Source organism: Aptenodytes forsteri, unplaced genomic scaffold (assembly GCF_000699145.1).
Source record: "Aptenodytes forsteri isolate BGI_AS27 unplaced genomic scaffold, ASM69914v1 Scaffold195, whole genome shotgun sequence".
Classification (NCBI taxonomy): domain Eukaryota; kingdom Metazoa; phylum Chordata; class Aves; order Sphenisciformes; family Spheniscidae; genus Aptenodytes; species Aptenodytes forsteri.
In genome coordinates, this window is record NW_008795317.1 from 572363 (window position 1) to 599256 (window position 26894).

At 39.4% G+C, this 26894-nt stretch overlaps 1 protein-coding gene across 1 annotated transcript in view; it reads left to right on the top strand.

Moving 5' to 3' along the window:
* The first annotated feature begins 5186 nt into the window (after nucleotides 1-5186).
* The window catches only part of LOC109279471 (spermatogenesis-associated protein 7 homolog), a 39102-nt gene continuing 17394 nt past the window's right edge, over nucleotides 5187-26894 (top strand). Inside the window, exons 1-4 of the mRNA XM_019472153.1 lie at nucleotides 5187-5257; nucleotides 9743-9835; nucleotides 12810-12857; nucleotides 26291-26412. Coding sequence (XP_019327698.1) covers nucleotides 5197-5257; nucleotides 9743-9835; nucleotides 12810-12857; nucleotides 26291-26412 — 324 coding nt within the window. The 5' untranslated portion in view covers nucleotides 5187-5196. The remainder of the gene's footprint in view (nucleotides 5258-9742; nucleotides 9836-12809; nucleotides 12858-26290; nucleotides 26413-26894) is intronic.

Here is a 26894-nt window from a genome sequence, read left to right on the forward strand (position 1 = left end):
CAGTGAAACCCTGTTCTTTGTTTGAGAAATATTTCTATTTTGACAAACTGACAAAAAGTGCACGCAGAAGTCCTGTTTTTCTGGAATTTTTTCAATCAGCTTTAAAGTGCTGCACAAACAATAGTCAAGTTGGGTTTGTTTTAACGTTCTGGATTAAGTTTGTGAATGCTGCTTCCGTATCTGATGCCTGACGAGAGATGCAGGCTTCTGCAGGCATTCAAATATGGACCCAGAGTGATTCCAGTCCACTAGGAAATTAATGTGGATTTTAGGATGCTGACAAATAATGCATATCTAATAATCAGTTCTGAACGCTAAATGCCATACGCATATCTCAAATACTGTAGTTCTGTATTGCTGTGGATGAAGGTCCACTCCTTTTTACCCAAACTTACTCTATCAATAGAAAACCCCTGAGAACGTTTTCAAGCATAAATTCACCTGCTTAATATGTATGATCAGATCTGCTTCTGTTTCAAAACTATGCTAAACTTTCCACATTCCCATCAATAGGAACGGCCTAATATGTGGCTAATTTTTAACCCACTATAGTATGCAGTGATAAATCCTTAAGTATGAATATGTGAAACAGGATAGTCTATCACTAGCGATAATAGTACAGGAGACTAGGCTGATGTTGAAACCGTCTTAAAAATTGCGCTTGTCACTAACTTTTGTTGTACTGAGAGCCAAATCTTGCAGCACACAAAGCCCTGCAAATCTGGGGGCTGATGCTGCTCAGCAGCTTACTGGGGGCAAGTACAAAGCTACAGAATCAAACCCCTTGTTTTTGGAGAACGATCCTCTCTCAGCAGCAACTGCCTAGCTGTACGCTTTAATCTATTTCATCGTACATAATTCAAAATATTCAAAAAGAGTCTGTTTTACGTCTTCTGTGAATGCCATTAGCAATGTCATGTTGTATCTGTGCATCATTATTAGCTAAAATGTAAAAAAGCATCTCTTTTCTCTAACTTCCATTCAGCACTTTTACTGTCACCTTTTTAGGTGTGCTGTGTTTTATATTCAACAGAAACAATTCCCTGTGAGGCATTTTAGTATCTATCTGTCTGCTATGAGGAAGACCTGATTTTTCTTCCATATATTTTACAGCCTGGGTCTCCTATTAAAAGAATGGCACATTGATGTAAAATAGCAAAGTATAACACTTACTGATTGAATTGTTTTATTATAATCCAGTGAAATTAAAGCAGTTTGGCACAAATGAAAGTAACTGCTGCAGCATTTGTGTAGGGAGACAGATTCAGGTATTACAGAAATGCAGAAAATACAAAGAAACTGAAGAGACTATATTGACAACAAAACACATCATTAAATAGAAATGAGCCTCTGCTAGATCTGGGACTTGTTCCCTTATCTAATGACTGCAAAGATCAGGGCCTAATTTATAGTCGGATAGGTAACTACTGAGTATGCGGTACAGATTCCCTACTGTGTCTTACACAGGTTTAACAGAGGTGGTCATAAATTATGACAGATTTAGGAAAGTCCTCCTTTCTGAAATTATCCCAAAACACAGCAGCTTCTGTTACTATACCTGAGTTTAAGCAGAGATGAGGCAGAAGCTCTGCTCTCTCTCAGTTTGCTATGACTCAAATGAAAAGCTTCACAAAAATTAACACCATTCCTTCAAAGGCTATATACTACTTGTTTTCATTCTAAGAAAAGGCAAAAAATAATAGCATCTGCATAGCTGCTGAATTATTTTAGCAATAGTACTAAAGTATGGTTTTACAAAGTCTGTGTGTAAAGCCAACAGGACTTCTGCTCGTAGTAAGGAGCATTGCCAAGTTAGTGCTTTTAAGAGACTGTACCCTTCGGATTCAGAAACTCCATCCGACAGTTCCCTTGTTTCGCTATCAGACACTTTGCACTGGAAAAGGGTGTTCATCACTCAAGGCCTGATCTTGAAGTTAACTGGAGTGTATTGCTAGTGGCATCACCTTGGATATGCTCTGTTTCCGTGTGTGGTATTGGACCACCACAATGCATCACGTAACCTGACCACAATAGGTTTTATACTATCATCTCACTGGTTCAAAGTACCTCTTGCCAAAATCATTTCCTTTTTGAATGGCTTTCTATGGGGAAACACACCATTCCTAGAAGCTTTTAGGGCTCCATAAGTCAAAAATGGTTGCAGCTACGGAAACTATGCAGTGTTTCCTCTCATGAGAAAGAAAATTCCACATATTAGATATTTAGATAAAGATGAAAATAGATGTCCTGAGGTTTAGGCACTGGTCTGGTACTCAGGAAATCAAGTTTCATTTCTCTGCCACTAACTCTCTTGCTCTTGTTACAATGAACAAATCACTTACTCTGTTTCAGCCTCTGAAATGAAGACAATGCTTTTTTTCCCCACCTGCTATTTATCTGGTTTGCAAACTTCAGTTGTAAACTCTTTGGGTATGTTAATGAGTGACTGACTATTTGTACAGAGCCTGGGACAGTGATCTGATTGAGACTTCAGGAAGTCACCAGAGTTCAAACAACAGCAGCAACATTATTGCATGAGTTAACTGCTGTCAATGCACATGAAAAGCACTAGTTACCTAAAAATCTGCCATTATTGTGACTGTGTTCAATCATAACAGCTGTTTAGTGCCTGCGTCAGGTGTTACACATAGCATGCACATAGTAAATTAAATGTATTTGGGTCAAACAATTACAATTTTTGATACATGCTTGTTCCATTTTTATCTGTCCTCACTCAGAGGAGTTTCCCACTGATGTTTTTCCACTTGAAACCATAATGGAGTAATTGTTGAGCTAAAATGGTAGGATCGGACACAAGAAGATAAAGAATTACTCTCTGTTCTAAAGTTGCACATGATTAAGAGCTCTTTTCAGTATTGTATCCTTCTATCTGTGATGCCTTTCACAGATGTTTGACATAAAAAAGAAAAAGCCAAAAGAAATGAGGATTTAGCCAGAGATAATCTATATTTCAAAAGAAATTAAAGAATCAAAATGATTATTAGTAATATACAGTGAGATGAAGCTAAACTATTTTGCTTTTAAGTCTTTAGCCAGTATATATGAAGCTATGATTAAGTTGCACTAGTTTTCAAAACATGAATAAAAATGCTTAGGGAATATATCTAAATAAATAAAATTTTAAAAAAATAATCAAATATTTTGATGTGTTACCTTGGATTTGAGAGCAGTAACTTCCTTTGTCCATATCCTGTTGTGACTATAGAAGGATGTTTTCAAAAGACAAAAAAAATAAACTGACCTTTTGATGATTTTATTAACTTAGGGATCCATGACAATTAGAAATATGAGCACAGAAGAAAAGCAATAACGTTTACTCAGCTCCCATTTATTTCATAGTGTTTTCATTTTAAGCCTGTGGTCTAAGGTGGCAGATCTGATCCAAAAAAGGACTGCTCATAATCTTTCCACCTTTTGTGTTCTGAGAACACTGTTATGATACTCTCTGATACCTGCATCCTTTTATTTTTAAGAAGGCTGTCCCAGACAGGTGATTTTGCCAAAAACTAAGCTACCGATGGTGAGGCCTGAATTTCAGAACAGGTTGAGAATGCACTCTCTGAAAGAACAGGCTCTTCGTCAAGTGTCGCCAAATCAAGATCCAAAACCTGTAATCACTTTCTGAAGTCCCTGCCCTTAGGTTTTCGTTATAGCTGTATAAGCATAAGGTTTGTGAAGTTGCGGCAATGCCTTTTAGGGCAAAAATTATCCTGAAATGTGTATATGAGAACAGAAGTCAAGGTTTCATTCTTTAAGAGTCAGACACTCCTGGTTCCTCCCCGAAATTACAACGTTGCCTTGAAACCAAAGAAAGACTTGCATTGATTTTTCTAGTTCTGATGGCACTTGGCATGTCCTTTGACATTCAGGATCATCTCTAAGGAGATGTTTCCTTTGCAACTCGCAAATCTAATCAGGCAAATATAAGTTCACAGTTAAGCCACTTCTGCTGGTAGACAAACCTTTGGAGTATAAAGATACTGAGCTTTAGACTCCTATATGCCAGCTGGCTTATCTGCTTAAGAAGCATGGACTTTTAATGTGGTTTAAAGTGATAAGATTTATCTGGTGGAGAAGATTATGCATGCATGTTGCATTGGTGACTGGCTTGCTTCAAGTTAACCAGGAATAGGTTTAAGCTGAACCAAAAGAAATTTTTAAACTGGAAAAAGTCTATTTAAATTATAATTCAAATTATTTCTGGAACTTTTGCATATAGACAAATCATTTCACTAAGTTAAAAGTAAGTTAAAAATGAGGACTGAAGTTTAGTCTCCATGATTAGACTTGCAAATTAAGGTACCACCTTCACCTTGATTTTAGTGGGAGTTAGGAACATGATTGTGTTGAAAACCATACCACTGGACAGGTAGGGACTGAAATCTCCTGGCTTTCCTATGAATCTGTGTCTGTCTGACTTCTGCGAACCTAAGTGGCTTTTGAAATTGAGACTTGGCCCCTTCAGCTGTTAAGGCATACAGTAAAATTTACCCTGTAATTCATCTGAGATGAATTCAGCTGTCAGCAGTGGGCCATATCTTCATAAAATGGGCAGAATTTCATGTATTTGGAATTTGTGTTCTTGCAGCTTGCCCTTAATTTGAAATGAGAGGGGGCATGTTTGCTTACTTTGCTGTGTTGGGCCTGGCTTTTCTAGGTCTGGCTTCTGTGCTGTGCGCCTATACTATTTCGTGGAATATCTTTAGAAAAATCTTTAATGTTACGCTTTTTTACCCACTGCTTCCCTTAGGCACAAGCAGCACAGTAGCATACTGAGCTGCTCCTTCTTTTGCCTTGAAGATTTATGTTTAGCAGAGACGATCTTTCAGATTGCAAAATATGTGACATTTGCGCAATGCCATGGCTCATTTTTGTGGCCTGCAGAAAACTGCCATGTAGATGCTGTTGTAACAGGGAATTTTCTCTCAGAGTATCTGGTCAAAAGGGTCATGCTAATTGGTAGGGATTAAAACAAACAGAAGTAATCTGGCAAGGAAAGGAAACTCGAAAGTGCCAGCCTTTTCATACCTGGGTCAGTTGTAGTGTAGCATTCTGGCCAGGAGATGACTCTTCTGTAATCCCCATAGGACCTGCAGAAAGATAATCAGATTTCTTAATGCTTCCGTAATATGTAACCAATACATTTTCCTTCCCTACCAAGGGTCCCAGATAGCCATGGTGCCTACGTACTCCATGATGGGACCTTTCAGAGGACACATGAGTCTCAAAAGTAGCCGTAAGTATTCAAATTATTACTTGAGAGGTGCCTATGTGCTCCAATTTTGGAGTAACAGCTTGAATATTATGAGATCATTAAAAATACATATTTTATTATTGAAACAATGTAAAGTAGAAAAGTGCTTCTAGTATCTGCTATTACAAAAATCTCACCTTCTTAATTCAGGCAAGCAGCTTTCCTGGTCAGGATCTTTGCCAAGCACCTGTAGAAGAATTGCTAGAAAGCTGTTCTGCCTGAAGCTTCCCTTCTCAGAAATGCTGTTCCACCACACCTTCTTCAGATCCATACAGTTTCAGTCCTTAATTAGATGCTGGCAAACACACCACCACCGCTAGCACCACCGCCCGCCATTTTTGTCCTTTTTGTCCTTTGTCCCTCCCTTCACGAAGCCCAGCTGCAGTCAGAGGCATTTCACTCTGCACAAACACAGAGAAAAACTCTCTGAGACACTCTCTGAGACAAACACAGAGTGAAAAGGTGGTCCCTCTCCCCTCCAAATTTAGGCTATAAATACAGGATGAGGAAGTAGACAGATACAAACGGATGCAGGACCATAACTCTGAATTACTGCTTATGCTGCGAGATAGCTCTTTCCTTGCAATGCTAGGTAGATACTTCTATCATCAGTTTACAAAAGGCAAAGCCAAGGATGTTGCAGAGATGGTTCCCGCTTGCCAGTAATGTGAAGGGTAGATGAGAATTTGATATTTCCAAGCTTTTGAGGCTTAAGTACCACTGAAAAGTTTTTATTTGTTGATTATAAGTACATGTAGCTTTGTCCCCACGTTGTGAAATTTCCACCTGTAGGATTTAGCAATTAGCAATGGTATAAAGATAAACTATTTGCGGTATAGCAGCACTGCAGTCACAGTAGTCTTTTAAAGAGTAAAATAGTTGACATGTTTTTGAGAACATGCATTTTTTTGCTCCTATAAGAGACAAAAAGTAGTGGCTTTGAATTAGCAGTCTGGTGAGGAGCAAAGTCACCTCTTGTGTGTTTCAAAAGCATATTTTTGTTTTTCAGCTACATGGAAAAGACATGTTTTATCACTGTCATTGTGTATCAGTCAAACTTTAATACTGCTACGACTGGATTTATGATATGACATTATAGCTCTGGACATGATATATTCTCCAGACATGATTTGCAGAAGTAATCTCTTGCAATTCAATCAGTGGAAACTAGGTAAATTAGTCATCGTACAACTACACATTCAGGACTATAATAAATTACTAGGAAAGTCATTACAAAATAGGAAATAAAAAGAGTCAGTGTTGAGAGAGTTGTCACTGTTCGTTATTGCTCGTTCTTGGATCTGTGTGTCCTGGAGATCTTTCCTCATATATAGAAGCAAGATGTAAATGTCTTGAAAGTACAATAGTACTCAGAGTTCAGAAAGGTTTTCAAAAGCAGGCAACTTTCTGTAGGTAGATCTATGCTCATATATAGAAAATGCTGAAACTCTGAAATGTTGAAAACTTGGATAAAGCAATTTGCTAACTGTTGCAGGTAAATGAGATCTGTGCAAGGCAGCAGAAAATACAGAAGTTTGATTCTGTTCAGACATGGGCTTGAGAACCCTGCCTGTCTTTACAGCGCACAAAAGGGCTGTTTCAGTTTGACCTGTCGTGTGTTTGCCCCGTCAACAGAGCCTCATAACAGGGCTACTTAAAATTCCTGGAAGATTTCTGTTTAACTTTTCCCTCAATTTGAAGTTATTCAAAGATGTAAAAGAAAACAAAAAAGTGTTAAAAAGTGTGAACTTTCCAATGAGCTCAAATAAGATCACCCTCTCTAGGGGTGGGAAGTACTTAGATGGGCACCCACTAAATCTCCCCATTTTATTGTTTTTATCCTTAAAACATCTTCTTTGAGAAATGGATATGTTTTTTCATATCCTCTTTTGAGAGAGATTGAGACACAGAAAAACAAAATGACTTGCCAAAGTTCAACAGAAAGTCTCTGGCAAAGAAAAGAATTTACTTTTTTTTCCTTACATAGGAATAACCACAACGCTACTTATTGCACAATGTTAATAATTTTCTGGACACAGGATAGAGTTAGATTTTATGAAAGAAAAAGAATTAGATTAAACTAGTAGTGCCTTGTATATCTTCAGCATTTCAAATTTGGGGTGGTAATTCATTTTGAGAAGAATGTTCTTTTTATAAATGGATTTTCCATCCCTTTTTAATCCTCTGATATTGTTTGGATTGTCACATTGTTCTTCTGTCATGCTGTCTTTTTCACTGCGTATATTGAAATCAGGCTGTCACTGCCGATCAGGGAAAGATTTGGGGCATTTCCCAAAATACTATTTTCTTTTCCTTAGTGACAAGAGCCTCTAGCTGCTGTGATTTAGGGCATTGCCATTCCTTGAACTCAGTAGAGCTGTCCCACTTTACACTAGCTAGGTCTGGCGCTGGATATTACTGAAGAGCTTGTTCCAGTTGCTTTTGCCAGCAGGAGGTTCCAGCACAATTGGCAAAATTCATGAAAAAAATTAAGTTTTCAAAGTTTTGGACGTGAATAACTACTGGTCTCAAGCACGTAAAAGCTGTGAAACAGAGTAGTACTGATTTTAACTATTTGATTTCTTTACTACGGTACTGAGGGATGGCGCTGGATATTACTGAAGAGCTTGTTCCAGTTGCTTTTGCCAGCAGGAGGTTCCAGCACAATTGGCAAAATTCATGAAAAAAATTAAGTTTTCAAAGTTTTGGACGTGAATAACTACTGGTCTCAAGCACGTAAAAGCTGTGAAACAGAGTAGTACTGATTTTAACTATTTGATTTCTTTACTACGGTACTGACACACGAGTGGTTTCCCTGATTGAAATTGGACACATGGTAAATGCTCATGATTAGAAATTTCGTGAGCTTTATATTTGTCTGCTTCAAGCATCAGATTCCATTGTGGCACCTGTACTACTTATGCTAAATTTCATTGAGACAAGAGATAAATGCAGTTTGGTCATAATTTTGCACCAAGTTCTCCATTGCTTTAGAAACATTATTTCTGTTGATGTCTCTGCACCTGTTTGTGTCATGGTGTAAGCACTCTGGCTGTGCCTACGTGTTCGAAGAACAATCAGAATGGATGGTCCTGGAGCAGAAGTAGCACCACCTTTCTCCTGCTGGTCATGTTGGGATGTGATGCTGCTCCTGGACAGGCTATTGAAAGCAGGTCTTCATGCCAGTGCCCTTCTGGCAGGCTTTTAGTCACTTGCAGGAGCACATTAGTAAATAATACTAAATGAAGCAATAAATATGGCATTAGGTGTTGTGTCCTGTTCTTTCTTATGGTGCTTGTTCAGAAGATGATACAATAAAGTGGATGTAGTCAAACTCCTTGGCAGTGAAAAACAGTTTGTAGCACTGTCTCACTTGGTAAGCAAGAGATTTAGACAAGGAAAAGCAACACAGCAAGAAAGCAGCCAAACCGAGGTTAGAAGGATTGATTCCCAGACTCTCAACCCAATGTCTCCTGTTCTTTCAAAATACAATAAAAACTTTGAAAATAAGTCATTAACTGAAATGGTATATTGGGGACATGAACAATGAAACAATCCTTTACTTCATTGTGTCAGAAAGCCAAATCTGAACAGGTCGGATGGGCTGATTATCTCTATGTGAGGGCTATTCTGTGTCTGTGGATGGAAGGCCAAAGGCATGTTAGATTTCTGATCTCCAGTATTCTGTTTATTTTTTAATATTATTTGCTAGCAATGTTCCATCTACAAATCCTGTCTGATGATTTGAGAAGGAATCCAGAAATAATATTTTTGTTCAGAAACACATTGAAAGACAATGATTTATCTCAGCTGCGCTACCAGGTTAAAATTTAAAACAAGTAAATGCTTATCGGCTTCTTGACTTTTTTCCTGGGCTAATGAACTTATGTCAGATACAGAGACAAATTCTTCCTAATCTGTCTTGTGGGTTAGAGATTCAGAGGACTGTCATGGTCAGGCTGTGCGTAACACATTTCTGTTCTACGTCCTGGCTCCTTTTCTGGCCCTACTTCTGTCTTTGTGTGTATCCAGTCCATATTCCTCACTATAGAGTGGTAAAGGTAGGCCTGGTATTACCAAGAGGTAAAATATTCATATGCAGTTTTTTACAGTACTTTGTCCTACCTTCTAGTATTAAATCTTTCAAAATGTAAATGCTTTTTATTATATCAGATATTAAACAGTGAGATCCTGTACTATTCTCCAGAGTTCTATAATATCCAAGGCTCATACATTACTTATTGCAAGCCATAATTCTCAGGTATTCAAAACTATGCAAAATAAGAATAATTTACCACTTTTTCATGTTACATTTTGTGTTACCCTTACTTTTTGAAATAAATGAATGAATATTGACTTGCCTTTATTGCAAGCAGGAGAGAATAAATATTAAAATGTTTTCAGAGCCATTATTGCCCGAGACATTTCTTGCCCCGTTGAATGAACTAAGATTTTTCCCTCTTGCAGCTTTTTCTCCCAGACCTTCCTGCAAGCTCTCCAACCAGTACATCATTCAAGCTCACATGGCTGCTCATTACAAGAAACTGATGTCTGCCAAAGGTATGTACAGTCTTTAATGATGACAATATCTATGTAGCTGAAAGATGAAATCATAGTCAAGGGTATGTTTGTTGCCCTTAGTTTTGGCTGGCTGCTGAATTTCTTCCCCTTTCTTTCCTCCCTCTCCCTGTCACCAACTCAAGAGGTACAGGAGGATTTAAAAGTGAGGCATAACATGGTGTGCCCTAAAAGAGGAGATACGTAGAACACTCAATTGGAACTGTAACCTTGTCTTGGGAGAAGCAATCCTAACTGTTGAGAAGCATAAAGTCTACAGAGTCAAACTGCTTCACAAAATGACAAGTTCATGTTAGGAAGGGAAATACTATTTCACTTCCCTGTGTTATTTTCATAATGGTTTCTGGTTAGATGTATATGGCAGTTGACTAGAAGGAAAGGTAAAATGAGAACTAGGGCAGGTATTTGTTTAATCGGGAGAAACCACTGAAGAGTAACAGTGAGGTTACAGCTTTTGATGTTTAGAAAGTTACTGTGTCAGTCCTAAATAACCTAGAGGGAAGTTCCATCAGCATGCAGTCATGTTTGAGAGGGCTTTTCAAATACTCTCCCTCCTGTAAATAGCTGCAAACTGCTAGAAAGAGAATTTGGAATAAAAAAAAGTCCTCCGTCAGTTGTCTGGAGCTGTGTAGACTTCCTGGTGCTTCAGGTGCAGATGAAAACAACTGGAGTTGAATGGTCATAGCCATAGTTAGGTTACTGCAAGACTTCCAGTCCCTGGGCTCCCAAGGCCCCAGTAACCAAACAATTCACCGATAACATGCAGTGAGCTTTATAATAATACATAGCTGTTGAACAATAGATGAGATGATTGCTGCTGCATTTTTTGCCAGGAGGCCAATCCTTTCATCAATTTGCAGTGCCAAGTGCTTTATCTTAAACCACCTAGCTCAAATCTAGCGCATCTTTTTATCATGGTATCAGAACCACTATTTAAAAATTTCATGACCTCCACCGTGCTACCGTTCATGACCATCCCACTCATATTGGGAGCTGGAGGCTGGATTGCTGCTGTATACTTTCGTACTTCAGTGACTTTTGCTTTTGCATGGCTAATGTCACAGAAACAGTGGACTCTAAGGACTGTAGAATTCACATCCTAGTGCATTGCTCATAAATATACAGAAGCATCAGGACTAATTAAGAGCAGCAAAGACTGCCGTATATAATTGAAATTTGTTTTATTCTCAACTGGTGAAGCCTAAATGAGGGAGCAAAGATCAAAAAATAAAAGGAAGAAAACAAAGATGTTTTGCAGTCTTTTTGTCTATTGCATTCTTAAAGCTCAGAAGAAAATATACAGAAGATATTCTTGGCATAAAAGGAGCCAAGTGCTTTGTTCCCAAGCAGGTTTCAATTTTCTTTTTTCAAATGTCAGTCCTGCTTGTCTGTAGCAGAATTCAGTTAAGCTGGAAAGAGCTTCTCACAGTAGGTGCTAATCAAAATTTCCAGTGGTTAAAATTTCTAATTCTTAGGTGTTTCACCATCTGAACTTATAGTTCTCAAAAGTCATATTTGGAGTGTACTAGAGCAGGAACCTTTAATATTAAAACACTTATTTCACTTATTATAGTGCTTCGTCATTTCTACAGGTTTTCCTTGTAGAGCTAAACTTTTGCATACATATTAAAAACTGCAATGGTGCAAGGATACCAAGGTTCTTTTCTGTACATACCTTGATGCTCTGATGTGCTGACTTGCCACATGTTCGGTACATCCTTAGAGGAAATGATGGGATTTTGTGCCTCTGAAAAATCTGGTCAGGGTTGTCTAAAGGCCTTCTCCGGTATCCTTCTAAATTTTCTCCAATCTTTTTGAAATACAGCTGCTTTTTTAAATACAATGTATTTGGCCTCACTCCAGACAGTAGCTAGCCCTGCATGTCTGAAACGTTGTTTGGAGCACTTGTACAAACTCCAAATTGCTGTGACATTTGACAGTAATCACAAAAGTGTTTTGGGTGGAAATGGAGTCAATGTCCTTCAAATGAAACTGGAATATTGAACTTCTAGGTGATTGCTTTTCCCTCCACAGTCAAGAACAGTGTTTCCCCATATACCTCAGCTATATCCAGGTACGTGCAATCAGACATACAGCTCCATTAACATCCATACCATCTCCTGTGTGGACACATGACTTAATGAAGACTGTGCAGCAGTAGAGTGACAGGGCTTGGTTCCTTGAAGCTCACTTGATTTAACCTTTAAAAATGAAAACCAAATGACCGAATAACAGAAAATGCTGTGTACAAAACTGCCTATGTAATTGTATAAGCAATAACTCCTATTGCTAGAAAGATGATGAAGAACTGATGACCTTGAGCCTAGGGACAACTTGAATCTCACTCTTAGAGCATCACTTGGCAGTTTCCCCTGGCTGATAGCAGCTGTGCTACTCATCCCTGGGTAGCAGTAGATGCCAGTACAAAATTAGTACAGCTTTTCTTAAATTGTAAACTAAAATGAAGGTTAATAAATGTAGCTGTACTGGCTCTTATTTCTATACCTAAGTAAAGATGGGTGAAAGCCACAGAATTCAGACCCAGGTTTGATACGGAACCAACAACAGCACTGCTGAAGCACTTATCTTATGCTTTTACCCAGATAAAGACAAGGGGTCAAATCCTCAGCTGGTGTAATTGCAGTTGATGTAATTGTAGTTGGTGTAACTCAACTAACTTCACTACATTTAAGCTATGCTAGCTTTTGAGAGCTGACCATTGGCAAAGATAATAGCAGGAAATAGGAAGAAAATAGTATACATCACTAGGGAAACAATAGGATTTGGTGGTTTGTAGATCTGCATTATTAATAATGCTAATATTATGCAGACTGGTACCACATTTCCACAGGGAATTCAACACCTTAGCATGATCAGTTTCATCTCTATCCATTTTTGTATGATTATTTGTGATGTTAGCATTTCATTGGACTGAACCTTCTTTTTGTTAATACAGCTGCTGTTGATACATCTGCACCAAAGAGTTTGCATACCAGTGTTAAATGTGAGTTGTTTTGTTTTGCTTTGTTTCCAAAATAGGTCTGGCTCCATTTGTTTGGCTTGGAAATACTTGCCTTCTTTTACAATGAAGGTGTTCTGAAGAGACATATACGTGCCAAAAATATGCATCATTGTAGTTAAGACAATAGTATCTAGTATGTAGTATCTAATCTAGTATCTAAGTTAATAGCTGTACCTAGCACTTGGTTCATGTTTGCACAGATGCATGCTAACTTGCATGGGGAACTCTCTGATACGCACACTTTAAGCAACATGGTTGTTGGAGGCATAAATTGCTTTAGTTTTCCAGTCTAAACTCAGACCGCTGGCCCTTTGAATTCTTTGCTAATCCACACTGTATTTTTCATTTCCTTAACTGCTTCATGTATCTCTGGGCATCAGGCATGCTACAGTTAAAACAGGTTTTGAGGAATGAATGGTGTCTTGGTAAGAGAACATTGCACTGCACCTTAACGCCACCTCTTGGCTGAAGCCTGCAGTACCCAATGTGTAGGCAGAGTCTCTCCTGCCCTTCCTTTTTTGAAAGGAAGAAAGGTTGATGAAAACCAACATATTCATCCCTTTCCCCGGACACAGAGCATTCACTTTGGAATGTGTTTAGTTTTCTTCATTCACCAGGTTGTGAGGCATATGCTACTTCTCTGTTTGATAGTTACATACATAAGAGCACATAACCTTTCTACACAGAAACCCCCCATTTCAAAATGAAATTTAAAAAGCTGGAAAAATGAAAGCCTCTGTTTTTCCACAGTGCATGCATAGTGGGAACCATGTATCAGAGATCTGCAGCAGGCTATTGCTCTGAGCAGGGTATAATGTACTTGGAAGCAAAGATAGTTCAAAGGCAGTGGTGAGATGCAGTTGTTCCAGCAAGATACACACAAGCCAAGAAGGCAAACATAACTCTTGCCCAAAAAGATTCAGAAAAATGTATCATATGAGATCTTCAGTATAGAAGAGCAAGAGAACAAGTTCAGGATCATAACACATCACAATCAAAATTCTCTTTTTGTTTTTTAACTCCTCATGCTCAACAGTATGTTTTTCTTTTTTCAGTGCTGTCTTTTATATAATAATTTTAAAATTAGTATTTTTGATTAACCACTTTATGAAAACAGTGCTGTAGTAACGGAAAGAAATGCCACAGAAAGCTTTCTGAGAATGTTAGTTTGACAGAGAGATGATCCTGACACAGAAGTGCGTGAGGAGTAGAATCTCACCTACACGAGAAGATCAAGAGGACACAGAATTTGTTCAGCTACCTGTGTTAGCTACAATAGCAAGTTTTCCTAGATGATGTATCAGAAGGAAACATTATCTGTGTTTCTTATAGTGCTTTCTTAGGACGGTATTCCTCTTACACAGCTAAGCAGGACTGTACTGTTGTGTGGAGTTTGAAGCCCATGTGAGTACAAGGCTCCTGGTGCACACAGAAGCCATAACATGAGATTCGCAGTCAGAGAAAGTGAGGACCCAATATCATTTTTGTTAGTAGCCCGCTGGGGAAATGCAAATCACCTTTGTCGTTTACCAGTTATCTTCACGAAAAGATACTAGGTATCAGCTAAGTCCTTTTTCTGACAGGTTAGCTCCAGAAATGTCTGTCTTGACAAAAGAATTTTTGTCGCTCGAAGACTAAAACTCAAAATTTATCCTTTATCCATTAAGTCACAATGAAAAGGTGCATCAGAACTTATGTCTTCTGAAGTATTAAGTAGGGCAGTAGCACAATGGAGGTACATTTGCTGCTAATGGGGTCGATGGGCAAATCATTTGAGCAGTATAAAATGACTTTATGCCTACAAAAATAGGCTTCTGTTTATCATTTGCATATTCAAAGACAAAATAAATGAAGGCTCTTTTGCCAGCCTACTAGAATAATAGGAGGACAAAAATAATTTTCTGCTTAGTACAAGATTACAGCGTTTTCTTCTTTTCATGTAAAATTTTCTCCCACAACAATCTCCCACTATTGCTATTACTAGTTACTAAGTGTGGTGTGCTTTTAAAACCTTGAAATTTATCTGAACTTTGACAGATACACATTCTGATGCAGTATAATTTCTTATCTGTTCTCAATCCATACACTCAGATAGGTATAACCTTGTTTTCCAAATGTGTGATCTGTGTTGGATACCACGCGTTTCAATGGTAGGCTGCAAGAAGAAAATTCAGGTCACTCGGTAGTGATGCAGACATATGCAAACCTATTAAAATAAAGAGAAAAACTCAAACAGCTACAAAGATTAGTTCTGAAAAGACAGAAGAAAATACCGTGTGCAATGTTTTGTTTCATTTTAAGAATAAATGCACTGCAGATAAAACACTGTAAATAATTAGCTTTTTTGACAATCTGAAAATGCACCATTTCACAAGCTGTCTGTACCATTGCACTTCAGATTAAGAACTGTATAGAAAAAGTGGGAGACATGCAATGTATAGGACTTTCTCCTGAATGTCTTCAGGTATATCTTGGATTTTCAGTTCTAGGGTTTAGAAGGGCACTGTTTTAAATTTGGTGCTTCATTGGGCTTTTTGCTGGTTTAGATTTCATGAAGTTACTAATGTTGCAGTTAGTAAGAGTGTCACTGAATTAGCTGAATTTGTTTCATGTAAAATTTCTTTTAATGACCTTTAAATACGGTTTATAAAGCATTGCAAGTGCCAGCTTTCATCAATTTGTGTGAGTAGAATAGAATAGAATAGAATAGAATAGAATAGAATAGAAGAATAGAATAGAATAGAATAGAATAGAATAGAATAGAATAGAATAGAATAGAATAGAATAGAATAGAATAGAATAGAATAGAATAGAATAGAATAGAATAGAATAGAATAGAATATTTCACTTGGAAGGGACTTACAACGATCATCTAGTCCAGCTACCTGACCACTTCAGGGCTGACCAAGTTAAAGCATGTTATTAAGGCCATTGACCAAATGCCTCTTAAACGCTGGCAGGCTTGGGGCATCAACCGCCTCTCTAGGAAGCCTGTTCCAGTGTTCGACCACTCTCTCGGTAAAGAAATGCTTCCTAATGTCCAGTTTAAACCTCCCCGGCACAGCTTTGAACAGTTCCCACACGTCCTATCACTGGATACCAGGGTGAAATAATAGTTGTCTCTTTACTGTCACAGTAACATTTGAAATGCTGTTGAAATTGCACAAACTTACGACAAAAGTTAGGAAGAAACAGCTAACATGAAGTCTCCTGAGCAGTCCTTTCTCTCCAGCATGGAGCTGGCTTTGTTGTGGCAGTAAGACTGCATCTCTGGTGTTCTCGTGCTAGGAATCATGGTCCATTTTTCAGCTCTCATCAAAGGATGGAAACATGTATCTGCCCCCTGCCTTAAGACTAGATATATTAGCTGGAGATGCATCAGAGATCAGGAATATGGGAGATACAGTTCATCATCATAAGCGTTCTCGTGGAGATAAAATTAAGCAGAGGTGTAAGAGTCATGAGAGCACCATGACTTATGAAACTACTGTGAAAACAGTGATTCCTTGGCCATCCCAGCATGCAAAATGTCTGACTAGGAGGATGTTTACATTTCTTACTCAGCAGAAACCACATTTGCTAGAAAGAGCATCTAATGAGTATGGCAAGAGCATAAGGTGTGCTGCTGAACACGCCAGTGACCAGGTTTCAGAAAAGTGTCTTAGCGATCAAAAAGAAGAATTTCTGTTGCAATGGAAATACGAAAGTTCTGGGGAAAAAAAAAATCCATTTTGAGGCATTGTTTCTACCCCAACAAAGGAGAAAATTCAAAATAACTTTGTTTGAAATCGGATACCTTATTTATTTATACAGCACTGAGCTTGAGACTTAAACTTACCTGTGGCACCCAGGAAGTCCTCCAAATTTCTCAGTTATTAGGGATTAATAATTAACAACTCATTAATAATAAGCAGCTGAATTACATTCTTGGACCTTGGAAGCATGAGACAGTGTTCCCACAGCCAGCTCTAGAAGTGTCTTCCAACCAGGATTTCCATGATACTATGATGCTCTGCCCCAGATTCACAAAGCCCAAGTTTGAGTCAGATCTCCTGAGGCTGATCAGCTCAGTAAGAGGAGCAGAAACCTTGGCTGATGTGCACATGAAGCTGTCCCAGACGAGCTGGCAGGAAACTAGGAAAAACTTAACACTCATGAAAGATTAATCAAAACCAGCCCTAAACAGAGGAATCCATAAAGGTAACCCACACTTCATACAGGAAAATGAGCCACCCAAATCGTTAGTTGGTCCTGCAGTTCTGAAAATCCCTTACTAAAGCTCAGCTCTTTGGCTCCATCAGACTTAGTCCACCACTCCAGGGAAGCGTGGTGGTCCAGGGCACCCTCCCCTAGTTCTCTTCCTACTCTCCCATTCCAGGAATGAGAGCGACTCCACCAAGGCCTGCTCTCAGGTATTGTTTTTCTCCTAGTTTTGCAGTATCTGCTCTGCCTCCATTAGCAGAGTATTGGGTAGCAGCCCAGCAAAATAAGCACACCAGCACGGTGAAGCTGTGGTAGGAAGTGGTCAGGTGCTTCAGCCTCAGTCTACCCAAGTTAAAGAATCTCCTGAAGGAAGACCTAAAGTAAATCTGGCTCTCTGGGCACACCTTTAGGTCTCCATGATCTTGGTCTTCAGACAAAGCCATTCCTTCTCCTCTCTGTTGAGCTACGATTTGATTACCAACCAAGGTCCACTACTTGCAATGGCAAGATGAGCTATTCAGACCATTGTATGTTCTGCACAATTCCCTTGCACTTTTAGGAGTAGAGTGTATACATTTACCCAAAAGGAATTACAAGTAATATTATATGTAAGTACATGAGGCCATGTGACTGTTTCTCGGTCACCTTTTATGGAGTGTTGATCATACAATTGCTCCACGTGCTGTGACTCATTTTTATAAACATGAAACCCAAACGTACATACAAGTGTGTGCAGAAACGCATGCTTTAGTAATTGGAAAAAGGAATAGTAGCTTTCTTTAAGAGGAATTTTATTTTTCTGTGTACCAGCAGAGTACTTAAGTGCTTAGATATGGCACATAGTGGTCTTTTTATAACCTGTGTTTTTCCCTTTCTAATTCTCTGCATGAGACAGCCATTAGTCAAAATAATAATTTCCATTTGGGTTTTAACCAGTTTAAAACAAAGTTGCTTTGAGACTTTCAAGACTGTAACACCTGTGAAAAAGAACAAGTTGTTTCCCCAGACAGTTCAAAGACATACAAAATTGCAGCATTTTATCTACAGCTTGTGTGAATAATCTATACCGTCAATTATATAAACATAATTTTATCCTTACAGATGTAGAATCTTAGTTGTCACTAATCTTGGGCAATTGAATAGATCATTTAGCAATCAGTGGAAATTAATGTGTTTATATATGCAAACATCAATTTTCTATCATTGCAAGTTTATGGAGCGTTACCGAGATGGTTTTCAATAATAAATTTTGCAGTCTGTAAAAAATAAACATGCGTATCACCGTTACAAGGGAGCTGCAATGAAGGGAATATCAAATGTATGATTACGCTGCGTCATTCAGCTATCAATGATTAAACAACTAGTCTGGTTCATAAATTCTTCTTCTCACACTTCGAATCCTACACTATGCTAGCAGCTCCATTTGGGATCTGAGTTCCTTTACGGCAGCCACTGCACAGTTTAAAGATCATCTTCCGGGGATATCTGCCCAAAATGATGCACCAGCTAGAACAGGGTAAATGTGTGCTATCACCCTCTTTTACACGGAGGAAATTAAGACACCAGAGATTAATTAACATACCTGTGATCACACTGGAGCCTGTTGTAGAGCTGGGAATTAAATGATAGTGTTCTAAGTCCTACCGCAGTGCTTTAATCACAAAACCATCCTTCCCATCAATTTCAGAGTCAGCACCGTTGAAAGGAGTATTTGTAAAAGGGGAGGAAGAAGGTAGTGGGACCTACTGGAGGATGCAGAGAGCAGGAGTCTTGTCATAACCATTGTGCACTGACTATTTTAACTTCGCATTCCTACTCCACTGCCACAGGAGAAAGCAGCATACGTCAGCAATCAGTCAGTACTTTAAACAGGGATGAAGCATCTTGACATTTCTCTTGTACTCCAGCTTCTAGAATTCCTTTCCTCCTTGAATACCTCCGTACGGTATCAGTACAAAAAAAGTGCCGTTATCCCTCTAGAGGCTTGTACGTTCCTGTCAGTGATCTGCAGACAGATGTTATGACTTCTACTTCTGGCCTTACCAACAATGTCTTTTCACCACAAAATACAGAATCAGTTCAAATAACGAGTGACTTAGCTATAGGAAATTTTGTTTGCCAAAGTAATAGAAATTCTAGAAAAAGTTCCTGATCGCTCCTTGGCATGAAGCAGAGTTGACAATTGAGCAGCCCCTCCACCTGCTGCCTGTTGGCTTCAGGTAAGAGATAAAAATCTGTAGCTTGGCTAAAGAGGTTTCACCAATTTTTAGTAATTTTTAGAACCTTAACAAATCAAAAGCAATGATGCTGGATGTATCCTTCTGTTGGACCACCTTTTCACAGTGTAAATTACCATTGTAAATCTGTACTGACAAATTTAATTATATTTAAGTGGGGAGGGGGGGGGGGGGGGGGGGGAGGGAGGGAGGGAAAGAGATTGAGGGAGAGAGATCTGGCCTTTTGTATCAGAAATGTGCTGAAACAAGCTTTAGGTGAGAAACAGGCTGCAAGAATGGGAGATGCTCCGAGTGTCAGAGTTTGCTCTTATTTGCTTATGCAGGAAGTTGTGAATACATAGAGGTTAAGAGCGGGTGGTAGTTACAGAGCTGTGAACCTCACCTTTTGAATATATCTTATTTATACTCACTAAAAGATTAAGACAAATAAGACTGCTTCCCCTACGTAAGTAAAACAAATGCCAAATCTTGTCTTTGCTTGAATAAGAGAAGAGAGTGTGTTCTTTCTTCATTTTGATGCGGTCTATGAAGGAACTGTGTCAAGTGCTGTCAGCTCCATTGATGTCCATGAATTTGTTAGTAAGGCAGAACCAGTCACAGCAGACACGGGTTATGGCCAAAGATTTCAAGCAGTTCAGAAGTGCTGGATTGGGTCGTTTGTTATGGAGAGCCGATTCCTTCTTGCCTTCCTCCTGGGGAAATTCCCGTTAATGTCAGCATGAGCAAAACGTGCGGAATTTGGCACAGGATTAGAAAACTACATGGCAAACAACAACAGGCAGTGTCGCTTAGCAATGTTTCCTGAGTATATCTGGCATTTCAGAGACTTTTCTTCCCCTATAAAATTGTTGTTATCCACTCACTTGAGAGTATTGCAGCATTTAAATATTGATGAAAACAAATAATGCTGAACCAGAGCTTGGGGCTTAAAAAACACTCACGTCCTGCAGATTAATGTGCCAACATAGGCTTTTCATAACGATAGGTAGCATGGCAAAGAGCATCTGAAATCATATCTAAGCACCTGAGCCTACTTACCACTGGTTTCTGCTGAAGGAATGGTCTTGTTTGCTCTGAAATGCCAAAATAAGCAGTCCCCACACCAGACAAACTATTACCAGTGCAGACTGCAGCATTTGGCCCAGAGATGTGAACATCACAAGTAACTGTCTTTGTATCCCTTTGTATTGCACTGGCCCAAAATCTGAGATTACATCAGTTAACAAAAACAGCAAACATTGAGAAAAAAATGAAATTTCAGAGAAGTTCATAGGTGATCCAGGATGACTGACATGTGTCTCAGAGTTTCATAGACACAGTGAGAATAAACTGTTGCGGTTATATAGCCTTTTTTTTCCCTAAGTATTCTCTCCGTTCATTGCTGGTTTACAGAGTTGGGGGGGGGAAGGGGGTTAGAAGTATGCCCAAACCTTATTTATTTACATCCCACTTCTCATTAAATTGTTCCAAAGGCTAACTTGCTTCCAAAGGCTATGAGGAACATATGCCTGTCTTTTAGGATGAATTTGTCCAGTCATGGTAAATCTTTGCTTGACGAAATGTATTGTTTAATTTCTGTTCTGTCTATAGGTGCTTATAAGCTGGAATAACGTTACTTCTTAACCATTCTTTTGAGGAACTAAATACATTCAGCTCCTTAAATCTGTCACCATGAAGAGCGTTTTCCAGACTTCATAGAATCATAGATTGTAGAATCATAGAACAGTTTGGGTTGGAAGGGACCTCTAAAGGTCATCTAGTCCAACCCCCCTGCCGTGAGCAGGGACATCTTCAACTAAATCAGGTTGCTCAGAGCCCATCATCATTCTGATGGATCTTCTCTGCATCCTTCCCAATTTATAAATGCTTCTTGAGTAGTAAAGTTTTAGAGCAGGATATGTAATTCCAGCAGCAGCCATCCACCTGTCAAAGGAAACTGCAGTCAAGGCTCACTGTACTTACACTTGAGATTTCCACTCTTTATAGGCAAGGATATTACACTAGTTTTGGCTATACTGTCACTGTGGGAAATTACAGGCAGCTGTTTGTCTAGGAGAAGGTACAAATGTTTTTCAGTGACACTGATTTCCAGGTAAGACTCACCTCCTTTAAGTAAGAGCCTGCATTTTCTGAACAGAGATGTTCCGTTATCCATGCTGAAAAGTATACTGCTTGCCTACATCTGCTTGCCTACATCTATCTCATTGAGCGATGCAGATCACTTTGTTACAGTCAACCACCCCTTTATTATTCACGAGTTCCCCAGCTGTAGTTGTTCAAGCTTTATGAGGAATGATTTTATGTTTTCTTTCAGGTAACTGAAAGAAATAATTTAATAGTATATTACCAAGAATGATCCTTGCATTAGAAACACCTGCCTTGCAAGGAGTCCTCACTTCTAATTACATTTTCTGATCTGCCAGTTAGCCATTTTGTAAACACATGTAATTTTGTAGTGTTCTAATTTTTTAGTCAAAATGCCATGCAGAACAAAGCCAGGGAGCTTACAGAAGTCTTTTAAACCGACACCTTTATCTCACTCATCCGCAATCAGAATCTCTCTTTTTTTTCTTATCAAGTTAGCACTATGATTTTTTTTTTTAAACCTTTTTGATTGGCATTGCTTACATTATTTACTTTAGCCGAGTCTTGTAACAGCCATTCAGTTATTATGCTCAGGACTGATATCAGTCTGACAGGCCTGGAGTTCATTTACCACTTTTGCTCTTCTTTTTCCCCCACAGTCCTTTGAAAACTTCCTTGTTGTTTCAAAACTCATCAGGAGTTAAACATCAGCCAACTCTTTTAAAACACTTGGTAGGAATTAAACCAGAACTCCCACTGCGAGCCAAAAATGAAGGCATGAGCCAAGGTGTGGATTCTATTTCTAACTATAATCACTGAGTTTTGTAACATCTGGTAAACAACTTAGGGGAAACCTGTTCCGGCTTTATATCCCATCTTCATACTTGGGCTATAATGTTCTGTCTTAGACCTGAAAATAACCTTCTGTTTTAGGAGGCAGCTGTGGAATCAGTCTAAGGTGTTTGCCAGCTTTTTTTACCATTTAAGATAAAGATAAGTAGAACAGAAAGGCACTAGATTTAAAAAAGAAGTGATTTAGTTTGTTTCATTCTGATTGACCAATATTATCAGCTAAACTGCTTCTACTATGCCGAGTAAGTTTGTGTCCGCTTATTTTGTACATGGGCCTTTCACACAGCAGCAAAGGAGAGACAAGATGTTTTATTAACTGGCAGGCAACAAGTACTGCCAGGAAAACAGAGTGGGGGCTATAGTATCTGAATCTTCCTGTGTTTTTAAAAGGACCAGATTTCAACTAAATCCCTTTTATTTTCTGTACTTTTGTCACATTGACAAGTACCAGATACCAGTACAAGTGCCAGTGAAATTGTACAATAGCACTGATAAATTAATGCCTGCCACAGTAGGAAGGATGATAAATTAGCAAATAAATGAGCTTAACAGAAAGGCTGTTGAATGCATTTGCCTAAATAACTGCTGCACTGGCCATACCACATGATTCTATTCCCTGGGAAGCAGCAAAGAGGTAGTCAAGAGATACTGGCTGTTGCAGGAATAAAAATAGTCATGACCTGTAAGAGGATTCAGGTGACACACTAAATCATGACATGCTTCTATAGGTGAAACCTTGCCTCCCTCCCAGTTATTATTCCCAGTTATGGTTTTAATGGTAAACTACAGCCAGTTCTTAAACACTTCAGCTAGGACATGAGATCAGAAGGCAAGGGATGTCTAATTTTTGCTTTTCTAAAAGAAAAAGAAAAAAACCCATCACCTATCATTTGGGATACAAAGTTTGCATGTTATTTTCTTTTTCATTCTTGGTCATTGCTAGTTGTTATTAAAAAGTATTTGGAGAAAGGCAGAACAGGCAGGTGATCCTTCCCTCCTTATGTTGCTCTTGCCGATGGGCAGTCCATGTGGCTGGGCCAGGCTGCTCAGCGTGGCATGGTCGCAGCTGACTTTCAAACAGAACTGTAAGGAGTACATGTGAAAGCCAACAATGTGACCTGAAAACCTAAGAATGACTTCCACTCTTAGCCCCTTCATTCACACATCTGGGGAGCATGCCAGGTCACCACGGGGTGAGGCTTTTTTGGGAAGAGAAGTGTAGGAGGAGAGAGGCTTAGAAAGGAAGCAACCTGGAGCATTACTGGCAGCTGATGGGCACTGGGAGCAGGTGAGACTCTGCAACCCTGGAATCATGAGAAGGGGCGTAGGGAAAAACGTGAACGAGAAAAAATAGTAGTGAGAAAAGAGAAACTGGAGAGAGCAGGGCTAGAAGGTAGTGAGGCAAGTAAATCCCTCAGCAGACGTGTCAGCAAACCAGGATGTGCTGCAGGACCCCTCAGTCCGCCTCACGTGGCTGAGGCACATACAAAACCTGACAGTCTGGGCAATGAAACCTGGCGTCTATTAGGGAAGGGGAAGGAGAGTTGCTAGGAGACGTTCTGGCCCAGGAGCTTTTGCTAACTACTCAAAACAAAACTATAATGCAGCGGAAGAGTACTTGTTTGAATAGGCTTAATGCCACGTGGCATATTTATAACCCATATTTATAGTAAAAATATCAGTGAAATACTAGACAAAGTCTGTTTAAAACCTGTGGCTCTTTGACTTGGAACATTTTATTTTCTTGTCCTTGGCAAGGCTTGGTGAAGGCTCAGCCATGCCTCGGGTAGACAGATGTTGACCTGCCTCACCTGCACACGCAGAAGAGCGGAGCGGCACAGATGTCACTTTTTCCCAAGGCCTCACAAGTCATTTGCACTGCCATGAAAGAAGCCAGGTATCCTGACTGGCCGTACTGTTGCACGGACACTACAGCAAGCTGCCTTGTCTGTTATTTTTCATATGACTGCAGAATGCAAAGTCTTTAATCAGAATTGGGGGGTACTTTGATCGGGCACTGTACAAACCTAGATAAAAGGGGAAGGTATTAATCTCAGCATGAATGCAATTGAGCAAGTACATTTTGTTATTTGTTCCAGTGAATTGTATAATCCTGCTTCCCAGTCATCCAAATAGGATTTAGCATTGTCAACATGTTTTTCTTAATTGGATGATGCTATGAACTCATGTCCATGCAAGAGTGGAAAGCCAGATTACATGCCTCGGGAGACTATATATTGGTTTTAGCTGTTAGTGAAATCTGTTATTTAAAATGACTAGGCCATAGCCTTGAGGCCACCTTACAGGGCAATTGTCAAGAGATGGTGTGCCCCATACAAGAGCCATCACAAACTTTGGTGGACCCAACCATTTAGTGCAGTATCTAGGCGTTTTTATTTAAAAAAAAGTCTCAGCTATTCCTTTTCCGAAACAAATATTACTTTAAGACTAACTAAAACCCTGTAATCCTTCTGCTAATTCAGAAATGTGCAATACTAACTTCAGGTTGATGCATCTCCCCCTCAAAAAAAATCTGCAGTAAGTACTGCTTTGCCAGGTTTCAGGCATTATTCTGTCACATTACTAGTGAGACACACTGCAATTACATCACTTCAGAGGAGGAGTTGCTTCTTACTAGCAAAAAATTTGCAGCATATTGTGAGCGTAAGTTCTAGTACATTGCCACAATAGCAGTGTAAGGGGGCCTTAGGCTAATCAAGAACCAGTCGTGCATTTCGTCAGAAATAAGTCAATATTATTCACAGTAACATCACACGGCCAAAAGTCACATTTCACCAGCTCACCTGAAGCCTTGCTAGCCCTCTAGAATTGCCTGACTGTGGAGTCTCTGCAGCTGCACCCAGAGGGGAAGGAGCAGACCACGTCTTTCTGCTGGCCTGCCTGGCAGTACTGGCACATGTTGGCACACGTCAGCATGTGCCAGAGCTCCACAGGGCAAGGAAATTGTGACAGAGCTGCATTTGCAACCCAAAAGAGCCATATGCAGCTTGCAGGACCTCAGTGGACCCCACTTTACTGATATTTTGTGTGTGAATCCTTAGTTTCAGCTAGAACTGCTGGGGCTGTTATTTTTTAAACACCATCTACAAAGAGAAAGGTGTTGTTGCACATCACAATTCATATCCCTTTCCTCAGAGCTACGCTTGGAAGGAACGCGGCAGGTAAAAAGGGCTGAAAATTTTGGTCATGCATCATTCTTGTTTGCATTGCTAAAAGTAAGGTTCTGACAAAGGACGGTGAATTGTGAGAAGCTTTGCATTATCCATGAATATGCCCCTGTGGGCCTCTGTGGTCTTGGGTAACTCCTATCCCTTTCTTATTCCTATGTATTCTTCTTATTATTTTATAATACTTAATATATAATCTATATAATATGAAATATATTAATAATGCTTATTATAAGAATAAATATCCTTATTCCTACTCTCACTTGCATATTTTCAGTGAGATTTGAAGATCCGAAGGACTAGGTCTGTTTCTGTCCTTTTTGTGTATGGGGTGCTAGCAGAAGTGTCACCCTACTCTTTTCAGCCTGAGTTTGACTGATACAGAAAGCGCACTTTCTCGGCATTACAGTCTGCACAGACCACAGTGGCAGCCTGACTTTGGTCACTCAGCTCTTAGTACATAGACTTGAATCCTTACTTGATTGCCTCAGCTTTTCTTCTGCTTTGACCTGCCTCAGCTCCTGTCTAGGATAGGGGAAAGAGTGCGCAGGAGGTGGAAACAAAATGTTGCCATGCTCTCTTATCCCTCCAGTAGCTCATTACTTACTGTGCGAGTGATGTAACGGCGTCCTGGCTTGCATTTATTTCAAATTGAGATGTGTGCTGAGCATGGAAGCAGCAAGTGCCAGCTGTAAAAAGTAGAGCGATTGTCTTCTCTGTCTGCTACTTGGTATTAAAAGGAGGAGACAGAATAGTCTTTAGTGGTAAAAAGAAGAATGAAAAGTAATACTCTATGACTTGACCATTGATTAAACTGGAAAGGGTTGTGTTTACATATTTACATGTACAGACAAGGATCAGCAGAAAAGAGACAGACTAATTCAAGCCCTCGTGAAATATAAGAAGGATCTTGTACATGGTCTTCCTGCCTCACCGTTCAACTCCAAAAGTGTTTCTCCAAGCCAGCGGAAGGTATGTGATATTCTGACAGCGTAGGACCTGTCACACAGGTAGTACTGAGTCGCATGAAAGAGACCGGTTTCCCCCTAGTTAGCTGTACTCTGAAGTGCTGGGGAGCGCCTGTAACACAGCAGTTAAGCGCAGGCTTATTCAGTGTGGCTTTTTATAGCCTAGTCAACAGAGATATTTGACTCTCAGTTTTGCCAACTGGCAGCTATCCTCTCATCTAACTGTTGCTATCCCTACATGGCCTACAGTGACAGGTACCCATGTCATGGCTACATGTACATGACCAAAACGTGTCCCTGCGCTGACAGCATGAATGTGCACATGCCACTCGCAAACCCACACACGTTCTCTTTACTCCTTTGGCAAATGGAATTAGAATTTTAACAAAGTATTACATGGGTGCCCAGAAAAAAAAATTGAGTGAATTTATTGAAATAATTTGCTGACGTGTGTGACAACATTCTTGTTAGGATGATTTCTCTACA